Here is a 21,095-nt window from a genome sequence, read left to right as displayed (position 1 = left end):
TGATATAGCGGCCACCGTTATACATACTGTAAAAATATCAAGTGTCTATCCATTATAGAAGACAGAAGGATAGTGTGACAGGCGGATACACGGTGAAGACATAGTAATAGAGTTCCCTACCTTAGTTTTTACTCTTGCTGGGTTTTTACTCTTTGGGCATGAAACCCTTAGAAGGTGGGACTGGAGGGGCACGGTATACATAACATCGGAAGAAGTCGTAGCTGTTAATTTCTTAAATTAAATCAGTTTCTGAGTCACTCAGGTATTCTCTCAAAAGATAGATAGGGATTAATAAAAAACAAAATTTTACAGTTAGAATCTTTAGTCCCCAATGTATGACACCACTCTAAGCCCCGGATTTAATCTCTTATTTTTAGAGTTCCGCACGAAAAAAATCGAAACCAGAACCCTTATTTGTAATCGTCATTCTCAAGGTATCAAAACTATAATTCCATAATCTAATACGCTACTAGTCATAATGTCCATAGTTTTGACCCTTCTCATAAAAGATAGGCCCAGTATTCGCAGTTATGTCAATGATGAAACAGCTCAGTAAACGATTCAATCACTCTAGGTAGTTAAAACCATAAGTGGTCTCCCTTCCAATAACGTTATTGCATAGTCGAACATTACGCTCCGATACCAATCAATTAAACATTGTTTGAACAAGATCCTCGAATGTACTCCTATAGACGGAGTCCGAGGCAATGTAAGCTCTAAATGCTGCCTGTAGAGTCTATATTGTTCGTAGCTCGGTGGAGTTGGGTACTGTATTATGATAGGGTCATAAGCACTGTCCGCTTGTTATTATTGGAGTTTGACTGTTACCAATGACCTACCAACTACTATGCTGTTGACCTTTTGTATTTCTATCGGCCGCTGGTGTTGCATCGACCTCGCTTAACCCATGCATGCCAATAAAGATCGATCGGAATGACGTAGGCCTCTAACGACAAAGAACGCGTATTAAACCTCACTTGAAGTCGATTGTACTGAGATGCCGTTATTTTTTCTATCCGAAGTCGATCACAGATCCGTTGCCACACTTGAGGACTAAGATGATTGTTTTAAATGTTAGGTAACGGGAATACACACCTCTCCACCTAACTAGTCAACTGTCACCCGCACCGCTCCATCGAACCGTAAGGTGGTTTTGCGCTAGGAGCTAGACACAAGGTGACGCGACGGTATGTATGTAACTCCCCGGTTGGACCATTCTGGTTCTAACCCCTTTAAGGTAAACAAAGTTCATCCATAAATTTACTTTACTAGTCACTCAACTAACGTAACTACAAGATAATATTAAGACACAACTTCAAGCGATCACGTACTGAAATTCCAGTATTTGCATTGCAATGGACATTAATGGATTGCGACAACCAATAATGTTTCAATTAATGTTTCTATCGGCCGCTGGTGTTGCACCGACCTCGCGTAACCCATGCATGCCAATAAAGATCGATCGGAATGACGTACGCCTCTAACGACAAAGACTGCGTATTAAATCTCACTTGAACTGCAGTACGTATATCAAGAAGTCTTTATTTTTTATCCGATTCGCAGAGTATTGTTTTTTGAATGTACATTGTACATATGTATGTATGTATATACGTGTGTTTCATTATTTCAAACGTCCTGCAGCCCAAACACCTAAACGACTTTAACCTATCTAAATTATGGGAATAAGTCTTTAGAATATAGGTGGTGGAACTGGTGGCGGTGGTGTAGTCCAAAGGCGGCGGAGCAAACGTCACACCATTTTTTTGCACTGTCAATAAAAATAATTAGTAGAAAGAAGGTGCTCTGATTTCAGAATACAACTGGGCAAGACGTTTTTAGGCACACACAGACATGTAATAAACCTCAAATTATAGGGGAGTTCCCTTATAAAAGAGTAGAGTTCTACATAAGATCCACAGATGCGTTATGACTTATCAGCCTCTACTCACTTCACCACTGTCCATATCACAACACAAAAAATCTTAACACTGCTGTCAATAGGTAGAAATAACCAGGGTTGTTGGTGCCAACGTATTTGAACCGCGAAATATGTATTGAAAACTGTAAGGAGGATGTAATATTACTTATTTTATACACAGTAAATATGCCTACAACTATATAATGTTTCAAAAGCCAGCGAAGCCTTGCAAATACGGAAGACGATCGTTGAGATCAAATTAAATGCGCACCCCTAGAGCCTCTTACTTGCAGCGTAACCCTTGCATAGGTCAAGTGGGTAAATAGGCTTTTTTTATGACATAGTGTTATGTTATGTTGAAACATGTAATAAGTTGTTGTAAGACAAGCATGACTAATGTTAAGATTATGTCTGATCTTAAGTTGTAGCAGATATGTAGATGAAGGCTTAGAAATAATTGGACAAGTGTAAGTCAAACTCAAACACAGAGAGTTCCTTACCATTCATTTTTTTACCCTTTTTGATATAGCGGCCACCGTTATACATACTGTAAAAATATCAAGTGTCTATCCATTATAGAAGACAGAAAGAATACCTGTGACAGGCGGATACACGGTGAAGACATAGTAATAGAGTTCCCTACCTTAGTTTTTACTCTTGCTGGGTTTTTACTCTTTGGGCATGAAACCCTTAGAAGGTGGGACTGGAGGGGTCACGGTATACATAACATCGGAAGAAGTCGTAGCTGTTAATTTCTTAAATTAAATCAGTTTCTGAGTCACTCAGGTATTCTCTCAAAAGATAGATAGGGATTAATAAAAAACAAAATTTTACAGTTTGAATCTTTAGTCCCCAATGTATGACACCACTCTAAGCCCCGGATTTAATCTCTTATTTTTAGGGTTCCGCACGAAAAAAATCGAAACCAGAACCCTTATTTGTAATCGTCATTCTCAAAGTATCAAAACTATAATTCCATAATCCAATACGCTACTAGTCATAATGTCCATAGTTTTGACCCTTCTCATAAAAGATAGGCCCAGTATTCGCAGTTATGTCAATGATGAAACAGCTCAGTAAACGATTCAATCACTCTAGGTAGTTAAAACCATAAGTGGTCTCCCTTCCAATAACGTTATTGCATAGTCGAACATTACGCTCCGATACCAATCAATTAAACATTGTTTGAACAAGATCCTCGAATGTACTCCTATAGACGGAGTCCGAGGCAATGTAAGCTCTAAATGCTGCCTGTAGAGTCTATATTGTTCGTAGCTCGGTGGAGTTGGGTACTGTATTATGATAGAGTCATAAGCACTGTCCGCTTGTTATTATTGGAGTTTGACTGTTACCAATGACCTACCAACTACTATGCTGAGATTGAGCTCGATAACGTCCGAATTGAAAGTGCTACAAAATTGAAAACATCCTACAAATTGGTGAATTGTCATTTAAATTTGTCCTGTATTCTAATATAAACAAATCCAAGTTGAAAATATGGAGCATATGTAAAGTCATATTTTACCACTTTTAGCATTATTTTGAATATTTTTCGAGCCTCAAATCAGAAAGGATTACTTTAATTGTAACATATTCATTAATTAAAAGTTGAAACAGTTGTTATTCACATACTTTTGTAATAGTTTAATTGGAATATTCAATTAAACGTGATTTACACATCCAGGCCACTACGTTTCGGTGACATTACTTCCTTCTTGTAATTACGTTGCAAGTTCCTGTTACAAACAATCTAAATTGGACTAATTGATTTTCAAAATGAGTAAATTCCAATTAAACGTTCCCAGGTTTAGAGATATGAATGAAATTTGAAAGTTACATCAAATTTATTCGTCATATTTATTCGTCAAATTATAAATTTAAATTATTAAAAGAACCTTATTGTTAATGTTAGTGGTATGAAACATTTTGCAAACGTGAATTTGTTACACATTCTTAAAACTAGAACAGAACAACTACACACCGTTCCTATAAAGCAGAAATGAGCCTCAATGGCTGTGGTTTCGTTACTGACTAACATCAAAAAGTTATGTCTCCTCAAACCTACATTAAACATTTATTATCAAAACAAACTCCCATTAACTCAAAAACTGCATGGTATTTTAAAATTTTACATATAAACATACGTAGGTTGACTGTAGAAACGATACCTTCATATATATATTTCTTATGTGCGTGTGTATGTCACTGAACTCCTCCTAAACGACTGGACTGATTTTGATGAAATTAGTTGTGTGTGTTCAAGGGGACTTGAGCATTTTTAATTCGTAAGTAGTTATAGAATCGGAAACTATACATTTGATCAAGTGACGATCTTTAGCAAAGTTGTTGTCCAAGAGCCCACGAGGGTTTGGGAGTTGGTAAGACCAATTTTCTACAGATGGCACTACTGTCATTCCAATGCAGTTACAAATTTTCCATTTTATGTATGTCATATTATTTCTTTAAAATACGGGTGAATCCGCGGGCACCACAAGTTAAGTATAAATCCGCTAATTTACTCATAACACTTCCAAAACTTTGAACATCAGAGATAATTAGTGTAAATAGAAACTGATGTACCACGTGAACTAATCTAACAAGACAAACATACATCAGCTGAAGTGTTGCATAAACTAATCGCGACCCATCAATCAACGAAAGTGATTCTGATGTTTGCTCCCCTAAATAGTTAAGTTCTATTATGGTTACTATAGGTGTAGAGGTAATAGGTATTAAGGTGTGTTGACTAGAGTATCTTATGTACGTAGGTACGTGAAGTATAGTATATTCGTTATACTATAACATTTTACGGTACAATCATAGATTAGTAAAGGTTACTCACTCCTAACAAGAAAATGTAACCAGTTTTGACAATTGAAGTTGTCACTGTCATCTATTTTCGTGTTTGAAAAATATTAAAAAAATGTAGTTTTGAGATCATTTACGAATGAAACGGTATTTCTCCGCACTTTATCTTCGATTTTGTGTTTTTGCACCACTTAAATGTCGGTATTGTTCCGCGTAAATTACAACATGTCAGCCATTAAATGCTGACAGAATTGTCAGTCGTTTAAGCCATTTAATAGATTCCTTCAGTTACAAGGTGGTGATATATCTATACTTATCTATTATGGGTGAAATATGTAAATACATTTTCAGGAAAAAAATGAATAAGAAAAATATATAATTAAAGGTTTATTTTAAAACAGTCCTTTTTAGGATAAGAAGTTTTAAAATTTTTTTTCGTGTTCATGTACACAAGGAATTTCTGGAAAATTTTAATGTTTAGAATCGGTTTACATTAAGTGTTGCCTAGTCGGCCACTGACCTCTGTTTGCAGGTAAGTTTTAATTGTACAATCGCAAGCACCTATTTCTACGTTTAATAAATGAAAAAACCTACATCATTATTTGAAGAAAAAATACTTATATATCATTTTATTATAATTATGATACGTGTGACTAATTACATACACTATTTCCATCCATATGCCAGGCGGGAACGAATGATATATTTCATTTCACTCTCAACAATTCAGTCGAGTAAGGTTTTTCTCCAACACATTTCTGTTGTATACCGAATAAGTGGCGATTTGTCAAAGTTATACCGTATACTAGCTACACTTGCGACTTTGTTAGTGAGAATTTTTGGAGACCGGAATTATTTACGTTCGCTCTAAGGAATAAATAATTCTTACTTAAACTATTATTCTTTGTTACGTCTTTGTACCTAAATTATGAAGAATATAATATAAAGATTTTCGTGTTGGACCAAATAGTTAAACCTAGGCAGATAAACTAATTTGGTCTTTAATATTCAAAGATGTTTTTTCCTCAAACATGAACGAAATGATTATAATATGACAAACCGCCGACGGTGGATTTTGTATTACAATAATTTAAAAAATACCATATTTTTCATAATATTAATTAAAACGAACTTTATTTCGTACTTATGTTAAAGATGGAAAAATCATCAACTTTAATTTAATGTTAGTACATATGCACCAAAAAAATATATGTACCGAATAGATAACCTCTCTTCTACGGGAAGTCGGTTAAAATATATAGGAAAAAGCGTCCTAAAATACGAGTATTTTACTCGTAATTCTAACTGGAGACCCTATTATCTTTACATTTTACTTTCGTTACTTATTATGATTCTTTTCATTATATATATCTTCTTATATTTATGTTACCACATCTTTTGTAAACAACGCCAGTGAGTCAATTTATTAGCGAGGTATCATTAGTTACTTGCTGTCAAGGACAAAATACCTAATTACCCAAATGGTAGAGCATACTTTGTTTTTCGGTATTAGTACTAAATATGTTCTCTTTTATAATTACGAAGTAAGAAACTAGATATAGTCCAGTAAGTGGCTACTGCCGCCCATGGACATCTGTAATCAACCCCAGATAGGATTAGATATTCCTACCTAAGGTCGGCCACAGATGCGCCGCTACCCCTGAGGACTAAGCTGGAACACCTCGGAAAAGTCTGTCTCCCTTACCACACCCTTCAAACCGGAACACAGCAGCGCTTAACACTGCTGTTATTAGGTAGAAATAGGTGTGGCGGTGGTGCCGCCGGAGTCGAACCACAACGGGTTCTACCACCTTCAAAACCTATTCCTACCCGATATCGGTCACAGATGCGTTGCTACCCTGGATCTAAGTTACAACGCCTCAGATAAATATGTATACCTCACCACACCCTTCAAATCAGAACACAACAGCGCAGCATTTTCAATATTTACACTTCACAGTTAGTAGTTATAATGAAGACTTTGAGATTGATACCAGTTATTGACTGTGCCAATATTTGTACACATTGTCAGCTGTCAAACTATTTCGCATAGTGGATTTGTTCAGTAATAACGTGAGAATCGTAACATGTAATTTCGCATGGAATGTATTCGTAGAGACCATAAAACAAATAACACGTTATTGTTACATCTCCAGTGTTTGTAGAACCTCCATATTAAATTCTGTGGTAAGCGTGCGCCGAGTTAAGCCGGGATATGCAAAGCAGCCAAAATATTTTGTAAGTCACTAAATTTCTGTTTCCATTTTTACATTTCTTTGAAGATAGAGCTATTGTTTTGAAGATAAGTCGGGTATATTGTTGTAAGAATACTTTACTGAATACTTATCAACAAAGAGACATAGGGCATTGTCAGGATTTTCATACAAAACCTTTCATCCCGGTCCACATATATTCATTTCACTAAGTAATTAGAAGCTTTTATCATGCAAACCTTGAAAATTTTTCTCTACAAAAATATTATGCTGATACCTGAAATGATCATTCGGCCATTTTTAACATTTCGTCCGAGAAATAAATATTCCTAAGAATATAAAAAACGCGATTTTTATGCCGTTATATCATGTCGAAGGTGGTAGAACCATTTGTGGTCCGACTCCGGCGGCACCACCACGTATTAACAGTAGTGCTGCTGATATTGCTACCTATTAACAGATGTGATAACACAGACATACTTTTCCGAGGCGTTCCAGCTTAGTCCCCAGGCATTGCGGCGCATCTGTGGTCGACCTCAGGTAGGAATATCTAATCCTATCTGATTGATTACATATGTCCATGCGCGGCAGTATCCACTACCCATCGTGTGATCTACATACTCGTCTGTTCCTCATATATCAATTATTGCCGGCTTATAAGCATTAAGCATAATAAATAAATCTTAAATCTTAAAAGCATTTCGTTCTGAAACCACTTTGTGTGATTCATTTTATTTCCAAGATAAGCTAAGGAATTAGGTATTCCGATCGAACATTCATCTCCACAACAGCTCATGCTCGACGGCTAATGAAATCAATTACATCGGTGGATTGCACGGAATAACAAATGAAGAGCTTAAAAGCTTTCAAAAGAAATTAGACACATCCGAGATATCTGCGCTACTTCATTATGGAATTATGCTAATTAGAGCTTTAGTTTTAATTACGGATGTCTATCTTTCTACTTATACACTCGTAGCTATCTATTCTATAGATATTTTGTTGTCATTAACGTGGAAAAAGCTTGTAGAATTAGTTAAGTTATGATTAACTTAATGTGACTCTACAAGCTTGTAATAAAAATATTAAAAAAAAAAAAAAGAAATTTCGGAAAAAAATTGTTGCAGTAGAAAATATTACATCAAATGCATAAATTGTTAAAATTAAACATAATTATATATTTTATCTATTATTTCACCTATTTATTATTTACTTCATATTAGTAATGTATTTGGGTTAAAATGAAATTATCAAAAAATTAAGAAGAGATAGAGCGATTATGATGTGTCATTTCTAAAATTAGTCATTTTTTTCTACAATCTGTATATAACAATGGAAACACACTCAATAAATAATTTGTGTATGTACATTGTTGCGGACGGCGAATAAAATAGTCTTAAGTTGTGATTATAAATTGTTTTTTAAATGCATAAATTGTTATTTAGTTAAGGTTTATGTTATATTACGTTTTGTTATGTATTAGAAATAAGTTTTATGTAAATAAATAAAGGAAAAATATAAAAACCCCTAGGATAGAAAGAGAGGGACATGTATGAGCGAGATAGCGTGTTAGAGAGAGAGGGCTATAGGAAGTGAGCGAGACGGGAATAAGAGCGACTGCTGCGTTAGCCCCCCGTCGGTTGTAACACTCACTTTGCCACTTAAGGTGGCTAAAAATAGGGTCCGACACGCTCCGGAAAATAGAAGAATATTGTAAATGGTCAAGAAAAGAAAATACAGGAAGAAAAATTCAATTGGAGTTTTTATTGCAAACCCGTACTCAACATACATAGTTGCATATGCAACATATGCATATGCATCGTATAGTCATATGACTATACAAACCATTCTAATTTCAATGACATGAACTAAACTAAGATTGAATCAAGTTAGTACCTACGTGGATAGTTTATAATTTATGAACATGATTTGTAAGTGCAATCGAGTGTTAATGTAAGTGATGATCCCATTACCGCGAAACAAAATGAAGGTTGTGGGTGAGAAATGTGTACCATAAGGGTAGAATGAGGCTTTCATGGAACAATTGCGTTCATTTAGTTGTTCCACGTCATTGCTTTAGAATAAGATTGTGTTTAATAAAGGAGCCGAGAAACCTTTGTGTCTACTGGGAGCATGAGGTTGCGTATAAGCACATATTATGGATATGCGTAGATGAAAGAGCATTTTATTAAGGAAGTGTATTTACGCTACTTTGGAATGTAATTACTTGATAAAATATACCTTAGAATGAAATTATAGAATAAGAATTAAAATATTCTCAATGTACTTTTGTATTTTAAAGATATCTGCATAAATAAACGCCAAATAAAAACAAATGATTACTTATAAAGTAACGATCTTATTCGTATTTTTATTTAAGTAAATTAGATGACAGATGTTTTTATGTATTTTTACACAGTCTTATAATTAAGCATTAGCAGTGATCCAGGCGGTGAAGCGCGGAATTCTGGTGCTTACGCCGGGGTAGCGTGGGAGGCCGCAGCGCTGGCCCCACGAGCGAATACCAACAATAACGTTGTTGTGAACGAGAGGGCTGCCGCTGTCGCCAATGCACTGGTCACGACCACCTACATCCAGCCAGCCGGCGCACAGCATGTTGTCGGTCACAGTGAGCCCGAGCTCAGCGTAACGACTGATACACGTCGCTTGGTTTACAACCCAAATTTGGACGTGGCGCAGAGTTTCGGAGCGTGGTCCGTCATACTGAAAGTTAAGGAAATTTCAGTAAATGTAGAAGTGTGTTACTTATTTCATTAAATTTGCGTCAAGAATTTTGGTAGCCATGACCATCTTTAATCACGTTCAAATATAACTGGAATTCTACCTAAATTTTCATATCAAAGAACACTTTCTAGTAATTAGTTGCTTGTAATAAATCCTAGAGATTCTGTGGAAGGCACAGTCTCAGTCGATGTCTCACAACCAATAGGTTTTGTATCATTAGGACATTTGATTAATCTAACCTTAATACACTTAAATAAAAATGTGTTTATCATTTTCACATTATCTTTACTTACAGAAGTAGCGCCCCATCCGATAGCCCAGACAAGAGCATTGTCCAAGATATTGAAGTTAGCGCCAGCGATGCTAGCCGCACGGAGAGAGGTGCTGAAGACGAAAGTGGTCGCAGAACGAACGATAGCAATGTCGCTGTCAAGCGTGCGAACATTGTAGTTGGGATGGATGGTTATCATGATGGTGTTCATCACAGCTCCTCCAAAGTTGGCGAAGACGGATCCAACACGGATTTGCCACCTGATTGGTGCATCACCCCTGCAAACACATAATCGTGTAAACTTAATGAAGAATGCATTCACTGTAATACATTCATTATTTGTATGTAACGATAACCGTAGAAAACAATCATGCAGTCCACGTTGATATCTAAATGCAATTTTATACAGCAGATTACCTGTATTTGAATACGATTAATAGATTTAAAGCCTAATGCCAATCGTCATCAACCCATTACTGTCCACTGCTGGGCACGGGTCTCCTCTCATAATGAGAAGGATTGGGCCATACTCTACCGCGCTGGCCAAGTGCGAATTGATTGAAGACTTCACATACCTTTAAGATTTTTTTTTTTTAAATCTCTCAGGTATGCAGGTTTCCTCACGATGTTTTCCTTCACAGTTTAAGCAAGTGATAATTGATTTCTAATACGCACATAAATTTGAAAATCAGAGGGTTGAACCTCGGAAGAGCCTGGGATTTGAACCTCGGACCCCTCGATCGAGACGCCGCGTTTCTTAACCACTAGGCTATCACTGCTTTTTTTTGCTATCAATGCCAGTATCACTTTACAATATTCTATAAACCATAAAATAATCACCCAAAAACAACTAATAACGCCAATAATAGTGTAATAGTTAAAAGTGGCACGATAGTATAAAAATGTATTGTTGGAGCACTCATCGCAAATTTACAAATAATTGAAACATACATAACGCAATGAGCTGCTGTCATTACGGAACGGTTGTTGATGATGGTGCCGCCACATTCCTGCTGGTAATTGAAAAAGTCTCTGGTGTAGAGCAGAGCGGCGCTGAACGGGTATGTTATGATGGTAGTCTCCGTACCACCGACTACCCGTCCTGAAGGCACAGCTATGGAAATATAAAAAAGTGATAAAGTAGATATTGACAACTATAGAAGTATATAATTAATAATAAATTAGATTAATAAATATTTATATAGAATAGATTAAGAGAATGTCAATATAGGTGTTACTAATAACGAAGACTTAAATATTATTTTAAAAGATTTTGATATAGAAAGTATTCAAATTGAAGTAAAGAAATATAGTAACTTCGTAATAATAATCAAATTCTATTTTGTTGCATGGAATTGCTTTTATTGCTTTGTGTTATTTCGAAAAAGATGAAGACCTCTAGAAAAAGAGGTGAAGGTAGAGGTGAAGCCCACAAGTAAAATAAACGTTGCTGATTTCTAGAAATAAACCCATGCCTGTATCAGATAGAAACATAATATAACTGTTAGCGTAAATAATAAAAGTAAATTTGAAGTATTTGCAAAACTTTGCTTACCTGCAACTGATGCCAGGCCAACGGCCACAAAAGTAAAAAGGGTGAACACACGCATTTTATTCGCCAGGTCTTCGAAACTGCTCATCACACACATAATCATCGTATTTATATAGAAGTCTGCTTTATCCACTAATAAGATAATGATAATTTTAGTGCACTTTGATAAAATCATATCTATAATAACGGATAATTAATTAATTCTGACAATTGGATGTATATCTGTTGTAGACGAAACCAAGTGGCTCTTTTTCGATTCATATTTTTTTATTTAGATTGTTATGAAGATTGACATTTTGTTCAACGGAATCAAGATTTCAGTTAGTTAAAATATTAAAACTGTAGGTAGTTAATTTTTTTTTTGAAATGGACGATTTAAAAAAAGTAACATAACCCGAAATAATGAATATGCTTAAAGGTACATATAAGTACAAAAATGTGCTAGCATGAACCTGTTAAGATTTTTTAAGTACGTGATGGATTGCTATTTTAGTTGTCCACCCATTACTCGCCCTTTTAAATTCCACATTGAAATGTAAGCAAGTAACTGTCGTTTTAAAGTCCTCCGACTTCCAAAAAAATTAATTGTTTTTATTGATTTATTTAACACAAACGCATTATCAAAAAAGGTTAATTTCCAATGCAGGGGCTACCTAAACCTTAAAGTTGCGTATATCGACTAAGTATTCTATATATAAAAAGCAACAGAAGTTTAACCCTCTCATTTACTGGTCTTAACTAAACTTCAAAATAAATCCAGAACACAGCAGCGTTTAGCGCTGCTGCTGTTAGGCAAAAAAGGGTGTGGCATTGACGTCTTCGGTAAACTGCACAAACAATTCATAATATATCTATAGAATAATATTACACTTTAGTACAGTGTGTAAACAGAAATTAGAAAATCTGTGACTGATTTGCTGACTTAGCTCGACTATATTTATATTGAAACTCTGTTAAATGTAACCAAATGATTAGTTACGATCATGTTTAAAAACTTACAGTAACACACATATATTCACGAACACTCGAAGACGTATATTCACAAACGCGCGCGCATACACACACACACGCACACGCAGGGATTAACTTTAATTAAGTTTGTAAAAGGATGACATTATATATGTGTAGAATTTGTTAACCCAATAATGCATTTCTATTTCTATCTGTTACATAGTTCTATCTGATAACTTCGTTTTCAAATCTATATTTATTTCAAGGCCACCAGTTCAATATACATTCGATAATTATCTACCTTTCTTGTAAGTCCAATTGAGCCCTAAGCATACTTTAATGCATTCACTATAAGTTATAAAAATGTATTTGTTATCTTATCTATAAATTCTCTCGGCTACTAAATTCTGACTACTGACAGATTATGTTATAAAAATATTTGCCTGTTTTTATTAAATTTTCCTACTATATTGTGTTTTGTATATTTGTAGGTATACGTTATTACACTAGTAGATATATTTATCTACTGTTTTTTTGTAAATATTTCAAAGCACGTACAATATAACTTACAAAACAGTTAAATTTATAGGTAGCACGTTGCTACTTATAATATAGTAAAAATGTAGTTTAAATTAACATAACTTCACTGTTTTATGTACTATCAAATTCTTGTGCGCGTGTTTCTAAATCATCCCCACCTAAACGACTTGTATCTGTTTTCTTAGATTATACTGTTATCAAAATCACATTTTTTCAATATTTGATTTAACATCTTTATTTACTTATCTTTGGGAATGTAAGAGGTAGAATATGTGAATGTAATAAGGTATTAAATTATTTCATCTCCTTTCTGGCTAGAAATTCATAAGCGTATATCCGTTGTATACAATCGTATAAAACCATATATACCTACTGGGCCTGAACTCTTGCAAACACTCATCTATGCTTCCGATTTCAGTGAAGAGCTGGCGGAAAAAGAACTGAGTAAATATTAGCGATGCAGTACTCGCCAAAACTCGAATCAATCTCTCACTGAAAGCATCATTCAAAAAAGAGATTTAAATTTAAAATTTTCATCTCGTTTTATTTGCTATACAGACGTTGCTGTTGAACTGTAAGGCAATACTCGTATACTGAAATAAGGTATTTCCAAGTTCTAGGGAGATTAAAATAATACAATTTAATGTGAACTTACATAACGAAACATCTATGTATGCATACATTATACGTAATGGGAAGTGGTCAATGACGCCTACGGAATTCTGTAACCTATTGGTGAATTTCATATAGGAAAGGGGTCCTACCTATTTTTTTTTTAGGTAGCGGAGAGGATATGCTCGACTCCTACCGGCTAAATTTCCACGGTGTTCCTCTGGACGCCTTTTGTCGGGACCACGGGCACGTTAATAGCACTCGTCCGCGATCCCGACGGCGTTTGCCCGCGTCCGGGCCCGGGATGGAGCTGGAGCTACTCCATCCGCTCATCTTTGAGGTGCGCGCGGTAACACCGCGTGCGCCACCTCGAGGCTTGATGGTGTTTAAAGAGATCCTACCTGAAGTCTACCCCAATTTACGTTAGAAATAGTTATTACGTAATGTTGTTTCGGTGAATATGAATGCCAGCTAAGTTAGACCATCTTAGTACGCATGAGTGGCTACGCATCTATATTAAGTTATATTTAGTTAGGTTTCAAGTTATATTTAAAAGCTTAAAAGTAACATATATAATCATACATAAGTTCTATAAATACATTCCGTATAGTTAAAAGGCTGAGAGAACAGCACATTTACTGTATTTCACAATAAGATCACTGCCACAATAAGATTAGAGTGCAAGCCTAGCTAAAACGAGTGTTGGTCAGATCACTGTGCCCTGTGTCTGGCAGATAATGGCTCTCAGATTGAATAGCCTACTCGGGAAGCTTTACTGCTATACAATATTGTTAAAGCCATACAATATTGTTACTTTAAAGCATAAGATTTTAGCTAAATATAATTCAACGCGTTTTAATTATGGATTTGCTCACGAAGGAGAAAAATTGTCACATATCCTCATGTGACAATTTTTCATTTAAACTTTTTCGTGCTACTTATCAACAATACATAGGAAACGTCTATTCAAGGTTATAGACACTAGTGTAAACTATGTATCTTGAATAATTATTTTACAGTTTTATGAATAAAATATAACGTTTATCTTGTAACAATATTAGTAGTAGATCCGCGATGCACGTAATATGATAGAAGCCGAGCCCGAGTTCCGTCCTTGAGTTCTTTAATGACGTAATTGAATAGTCCTCGAAGAAAATTTTATTTTCATTAAATGCAAGGGCTATAACAGTGTAAATTATAGTTATATTAAATTATTGTCCTTGTAAAAACATTAGTGACGGATTAGAGATAAACCTAATATTATAGTGGTAGAACCTGTGTTGCGTCTTTTTAAAAATGACTAACGTTCCTGAATATTCCGTAAAAGAAATTATATTTTTCAGAAAATGTACGGCATTTGTAGATAAATATAACTACGAAAAAAAAAACAATTTCCTATGTAATAACATTAGAAGCGGATCCGAGATGCACTTAATGTAATAATGCTCGAGGCTGAGTTGCGTTGCTGAGATGTCAACATGATTGAATAGTCTTTGTAGGAAATTTAATTAATCTGCAAATATGAAAGCTTCGAGAGTGTAATATAATAATTCCCTTATGAAAAACAGTAGCAGATCCGAGGTGCAGTTAATAATTATGTTAGTGGTAGAATTTGAGCTGCGTCACTGAGGTAGTTATCTACGGACGTCATTGAATAGTCCCTGAAAGAATTTTTATTACTCTGCAATTGAAAGAATATTAAGAATATAAAGAATAGAAAGAACGAATATACTAATATTTCCTATTTAGCAACATTAATGACGGATCCGAGATGCACTTAATGTAATAATGGTAGCGCAAAACTGAGTTGCGTCGCTGAGATGTCAACATGATTGAATAGTCTTTATAGGAAATTTAATTAATCTGCAAATATGAAAGCTTCGGGAGTGTAATATAATAATTCCCTTATGAAAAACAGTAGCAGATCCGAGATGCAGTTAATAATTATGTTAGTGGTAGAATTTGAGCTGCGTCACTGAGGTAGTTATCTACGGACGTCATTGAATAGTCCCTGAAAGAATTTTTATTACTCTGCAATTGAAAGAACTACGAATATACTAATATTTCCTATTTAGCAACATTAATGACGGATCCGAGATGCACCTAATGTAATAATGGTAATACGAAACTGAGTTGCGTCGCTGAGATGTCGTCATGATTGAATAGTCTGGAGGAGATTTTATTAATCTGCTGATAATGGCAGATTGGCGTTGAATAGAACAAAGTTAAAAAACAGACTTTCTTTACTGTTCATTGTTCATCCTGAAGATTTATTTAATTTAAATGTAAAAAAATGTAAAGTCATAAAGATAAGTTAATTAGATCAAAGTGCTGATATATTGAAGTTGTTATCTGTAATTAGCAGTGTCTGGTCAAGATAGAAAGCTTATCTTGGATGGTTTTTTTTAATTTTTGCCAGTATCCATCCATCTGGCTGGTAACTTGTATCAAAACGATGATATTATATTTTTTCCAATGTAGGGTTTTTACGCTTACCGATTTACTTTGATAAGTTCCATGTAGGAACTATCTACGCGGGTCATGGTAACTTCGACTAGTTTTTGTAACTAGACGGACACTAGGAAATAGTCTCGGGACTAGAATAGGGCTACGGTATCCCCTGCCTGTCGTAAGAGGCGATTAAAAGGGGGCTTCTGGGGTTGCGGGCGGCAAGAGTGGAAGCTCGAACCGTCCAGCATGTAACCCCGGGAAGGACGACGATTTATGTGGCCCCGTACCGTTGTAAACACCAGGTATGTGGGAGGAGCGTAAACTGCTCCCCCAGGGAAGAGCCTGATTGGGGCATCACGTTCAGAGGACTCCGGTTGTGTTCCATCGGTGATCCCGGAGTTCTCCACTAAGCGCTGAGGACTGCGACCGGGGGGGTTTAAGTGCGGTAAAAATCCCACATAACCCGGCGTCGCTCCCACGTCGTCAGGTACCTTTTGAAGGTTTCCCCCTCGTAAACAAAAAAAAAAGGAAATACTCAATGGCAATTTCCGAAAAAGTCTTTAAATACCTTAAAGATGTTTCAGTGCGTTACAGTAAATAGACGATAGATGCTTCAAAGGTCAAGAGAATGTAATCAACTGTTTCCTTTGTAACAGTGTTAGTAGCCCGAGATGCACTTAATCGGATAGTGGCGTCCGAGCTGCGACGCTGAGATAATTGCTGATTGAATAGTCCAGAAAGGAAATTGCATTTTGCATTCGAACTTTTTTTATTTCGTGAAGTGTACTTTTTATAGTAATAATAACAAAAAGTAGGGTATTAAAATATTATTAAAATAGTATGTAATAAAATGTAGGTATTTAAATATTATACACTTAAAAACACTCAAATTATTCAGATTCAGCAGATGAATGATAGAATATGGTAATATTAAAAGACAGCTTATGTAAGACATATATAAATATGGTAGGACAACATAAATTCACTGAGGATTAATTAAATAAATAAAAGAATCTTCGTAACTTTTGTTATGCAAATTATACTCGTATTCTTCAAGAGTACACAACATATAGTAAGTTCAATAAAAACATAAGTGGTTCACGATTCTTGGAACTCAATATGCTGGCTGAACTACAATTTAAAAGACTATAAATTGAAATCCTTTGAATGTTACTGGAAAAATACATTATTAAAATATATTTTCTCTTTGCGTAGTACCACAAATTAATAAATAGTATACGTAAGTAGTACGTCTCTTTTCCAATACAAATGCGAATACTTTTTAATAAAACTGAAATTACAAAGGAGCGTGCAGTCCGCCTGTAATTCAGTGGTCACCGATTCCTATGAACTAATGTATCAACTTCGTAACGAACAGGGGTTCTCCCTTAAAACTAATTCAAAATTCGAAAAAGATATAAAAGCCAAGGGTTCTACCATTCAAGGTAGTAGAACCCTTTGTGGTTAGACTTGGGCGGCACCACCGCCACACCTATTTCTGCCTCATAACAGCAGTGTTAAACGCTGCTGTGTTGTGTGGCGCATATGTGGCCGACCTCAGGTATCAGGTTGATTACAGATGTCCATAGGCGGCAGTAGCCACTTACCATCAGATGGACTCCATACTAGTTTGCTATTCCTATATAATTAAAAAAAAAAAAACAAAATATTTGCAATTTGCACATACAATTTTAATTTACATATTTTTCATTAGGTAATATATTTAGACCCGAAAGAAAATACATAAAGCATTATCTCACTGCTGGGGATATGTAAGTAATGATGTATCTATCTCATAAAGATAATCACATTCGTCGACGTCTAATCCCTTATGTTTGAGGATTATTCATTCCTCGCCGTGACTAATCCTCGGTACTTTACCTACTATTGCCTTGTATATTTTGAGCGATCTATTGTAACAAGATAAAATAGTGATAACGAATATGCGAGGAAGCGCTGTTTTATAAAATAATTGGTGAAGTGCGAATCGAATTCCTACACGGAGGGTTCCGTACCACTATGTTTTTTTTTATATTTACTAATTGATATCACACCAGCCATAGAAGTAAATACATTGTGAAAATTTAAACTGTAACGTTCAAGAGATATAGCCCTGACTGACAGACGGACAAAGAAGCTTTAGTAATAGGGTCCTATTATTACCCTTTTGGTACGGAACCCTAAAACTATAATTTCAAGATAGAAGAACAAACAGAATACAAAGGGCCAAACGCACTGACGGACGGAGACACAGATATACAAATAGATGAACAGACAATGGAGGCTTAGTACCTGGGTTCCGTTTTTTGGGCAGGGAACCCCAAAAACCGATACGTTATCGTCGGAGCGATTTCCCATACGTAGGTACGTTCGCTGTCTACTTTGACAGACAGTACTCGACGCCCGCGGCAACTTTTATACATATTTATTGGAATTTTATACAGTTTTCCCAGAATTACCGACCTTTATTTTTGGCTGGGTTTTTGCTCGTTACTTTATTCGTGTTTGATGCTTTAGGATATTTACAAAATGAGTTAAAATAACTTTCTAAAGTCACTTAAAGGCACTTAAAGTCTATGTAACATACAATAAATTTTTAGTAGGACTCATCATGGTTCGAATTCGGAGGTCACATGCGGCATCAGTAACCCTTAAAGACTAAATTGGAATGCCTCTTGTAAGTGTATTTATATTATCTCCCCTCCTTGAAACCAAAACACGGCAGCTCTTAACACTGTTGTTATAAAGCAGTCTGTTTATTCCTTATAACAACAATGTTAAAGGATGTGAAAATGGTCCTTTCGTTGTCGAAATGTTACAAAAAAGGTGGTTGATGTTTTTTAAACTAAAAACGTTTGTACATTTACAGTTACATATTTGCGGGGATTGAATCCGAAACTCTTTGTCGTTAGAACGATATAACAACCACTGCACCAAGCGGGCACCATAATTTGAATTTGAATTGAATAACTTGGTAGTTCTGTGAATGTGCCGTAAGCAGAAATGTACGATTTAATTAACGAACTTGGAGGAACGGTTTGTTGGTAATAGAAATAACCAGCGGAATTACTATGAAAACGACTGCTACTAACTTAGTTTCTTACACAAAATGTGGGTGCACCGACACACCTATACGTACGAATGAAGATGAGAGAGCTTAGAGCAACACATTTATGGCAAACCTCGGGTAGCACTGAGTTAGTGCTTAGTATTAATTTACCTTCTGATAGATTGCGTCTCGATTGCCGATGATGCAGTGTTTTGGTTAGAGACAGAGATACATTAAACGTTCCATCTAAGTTACTAACGTTAATTCAATGTTAGCAACAGGACTGTAGCGCATGTTAAGTAAGACTACAATTCTATCCCGATTGCAAGCCCGCTTGCAACTGCAATTAAAGGAAAATTACAATCTACTAATCGCCTATATTTTTAATTTTAACTTCCATATTCATCGTAACACAAGTGTGTCCTGAAGTTGGAGCGACAGCAATAAGCTCGGCAAGTGGTCGCTAACAACACGAGCCGCGCCGGGCGGAGACAATAGGCGCTCGCTCCGAATCTTTCTATGTTAGTAGGCTGCCGTTTATAAAAGTGAATAAAAACACTTTTGGTTTTTGTTGGATGCATATTACTAGGTGGTTTTTGAATGGGAGGTGCTGTATTCACCCTATAAGTGTTTTTAATTAGTTACTGTCTATATTTTTAAATTAACTTTCAAATTCATCGTGTAACACAAGTGTGTCCTGAAGTTGAAGCGACAACAATAAGCTTCGTAAGTGGTCGCTAACAACACGAGTCGCGCCGGGCGGAGACAATAGCCGCTTGCTCCCGATCTTTCTATGTTAGTAGGCTGCCGTTTACAAAAGTGAATAAAAACACTTTTGGTTTTTGTTGGATGTATATTACTAGGTGGTTTTTGAATGGGAGGTGCTGTATTCATCGTATAATTGTTTTAAAATTGTTACTACCTATATTTTTAATTTTAACTTCCATATCCATCGTGTAACACAAGTGTGTCCTGAAGTTGATGCGACAACGATAAGCTTTGTAAGTGGTCGCTAACATCACAGGCCGCGCCGGGCGGAGTCAATAGCCGCTCGCTCAGAATCTTTCTATATTAGTAGGCTGCCGTTTACAAAAGTGAACAAACACGTTTGGATTTTGTTGGATGGATATTTCTGGGTAGTTTTTTAATAGGGGATGTTGTGTTTACCGAAAAGTGTTTTGAAATTGTTACTGTCTGAATTTTTAAATTAACTTTCATATTCATCGTGTAACACAAGTGTGTCCTGAAGTTGGAGCGACGACAATAAGCTCGGCAAGTGGTCGCTAACAACACGAGCCGCACCGGGAGACACAATAGGCGCTCGCTCTGAATTTTTCTATGTTAGTAGGCTGCCGTTTACAAAAGTGAATAAAAACACTTTTAGTTTTTGTTGCATGTATATTATTAGATGGTTTATGAATGGGAGATGTATTCACCGTATAAGTGTTTTGAAGTTGTTACCGCCTACATTTTGAATTAATTTCCATATTCATCGTGTACAACACAAGTGTGTCCTGAAGTTGGAGCGACAGCAATAAGCTCGGCAAGTGGTCGCTAACAACACAGGCCGCGCCGGGCGGAGAGAATAGCCGCACGCTCCGAATCTTTCTATGTTAGTAGGCTGCCGTTTACGAAAGTGAATAAAAAACTCTTTTGGATTTTGTTCGATGGATATTTTGAGTGATTTCGAATGTAGAGGTGTCGTATTCACCGTAAAGTGTTTTGAAATGGTTACTGCCTATATTTTTTAAAGTTATCTATATTTTTTAAGTCTGATGAATATTTTTGGGTGGTTTGGAAAATTTGCTGTATTCACCGTGTAAGTAGGTATTTTAAAATTATTATCGTAAATGGAAGAATTGAACACACACACATATATATTGTTTTTGCTCTATCTAGAAATATGACTCTATGTAGAATATATAAATTTAAAGCTACAATATTTCTGTACAGTTTATTTTTATGAAATAACATGCATTCTATAT

General features: G+C 35.7%; 2 protein-coding genes across 8 annotated transcripts in view; both read right to left on the bottom strand.

Moving 5' to 3' along the window:
- Window positions 1–21,095, bottom strand: part of kcc (solute carrier family 12 member kcc) — a 479,479-nt gene that overhangs the window by 391,658 nt on the left and 66,726 nt on the right. The window lies entirely within an intron of this gene.
- LOC140748722 (trypsin CFT-1-like) lies at window positions 9,343–11,619 on the bottom strand. The gene is made up of 4 exons (XM_073081580.1): window positions 11,511–11,619; window positions 10,907–11,069; window positions 9,978–10,233; window positions 9,343–9,663 (listed from the first exon to the last, which is right to left on the bottom strand). The coding sequence occupies exons 1-4, from the start codon at window positions 11,608–11,610 to the stop codon at window positions 9,367–9,369; spliced, it is 816 nt and encodes a 271-aa protein (XP_072937681.1). The 5' UTR covers window positions 11,611–11,619; the 3' UTR covers window positions 9,343–9,366.

This window comes from Epargyreus clarus, unplaced genomic scaffold (assembly GCF_041222505.1).
Source record: "Epargyreus clarus isolate Ecla_fem2 unplaced genomic scaffold, WU_Ecla_fem_2.2 ptg000003l, whole genome shotgun sequence".
Classification (NCBI taxonomy): Eukaryota; Metazoa; Arthropoda; class Insecta; order Lepidoptera; family Hesperiidae; genus Epargyreus; species Epargyreus clarus.
The sequence above is the reverse complement of the archived record's forward strand: the minus strand, read 5'-3'. Positions and strand labels throughout refer to the sequence as shown.

What these genes read in the sequence shown, in the direction of transcription:
- LOC140748722 (XM_073081580.1), bottom strand. Translation starts at nt 11,610, where the DNA reads ATGATTATGTGTGTGATGAGCAGTTTCGAAGACCTGGCGAATAAAATG. An exon ending in TGGCCTGGCATCAGTTGCAG is followed by an intron (nt 11,070 to 11,510) that starts GTAAGCAAAGTT and finishes ATATTTCCATAG; the next exon opens with CTGTGCCTTCAGGACGGGTA. An exon ending in TCGGATGGGGCGCTACTTCT is followed by an intron (nt 9,664 to 9,977) that starts GTAAGTAAAGAT and finishes CTTAACTTTCAG; the next exon opens with TATGACGGACCACGCTCCGA.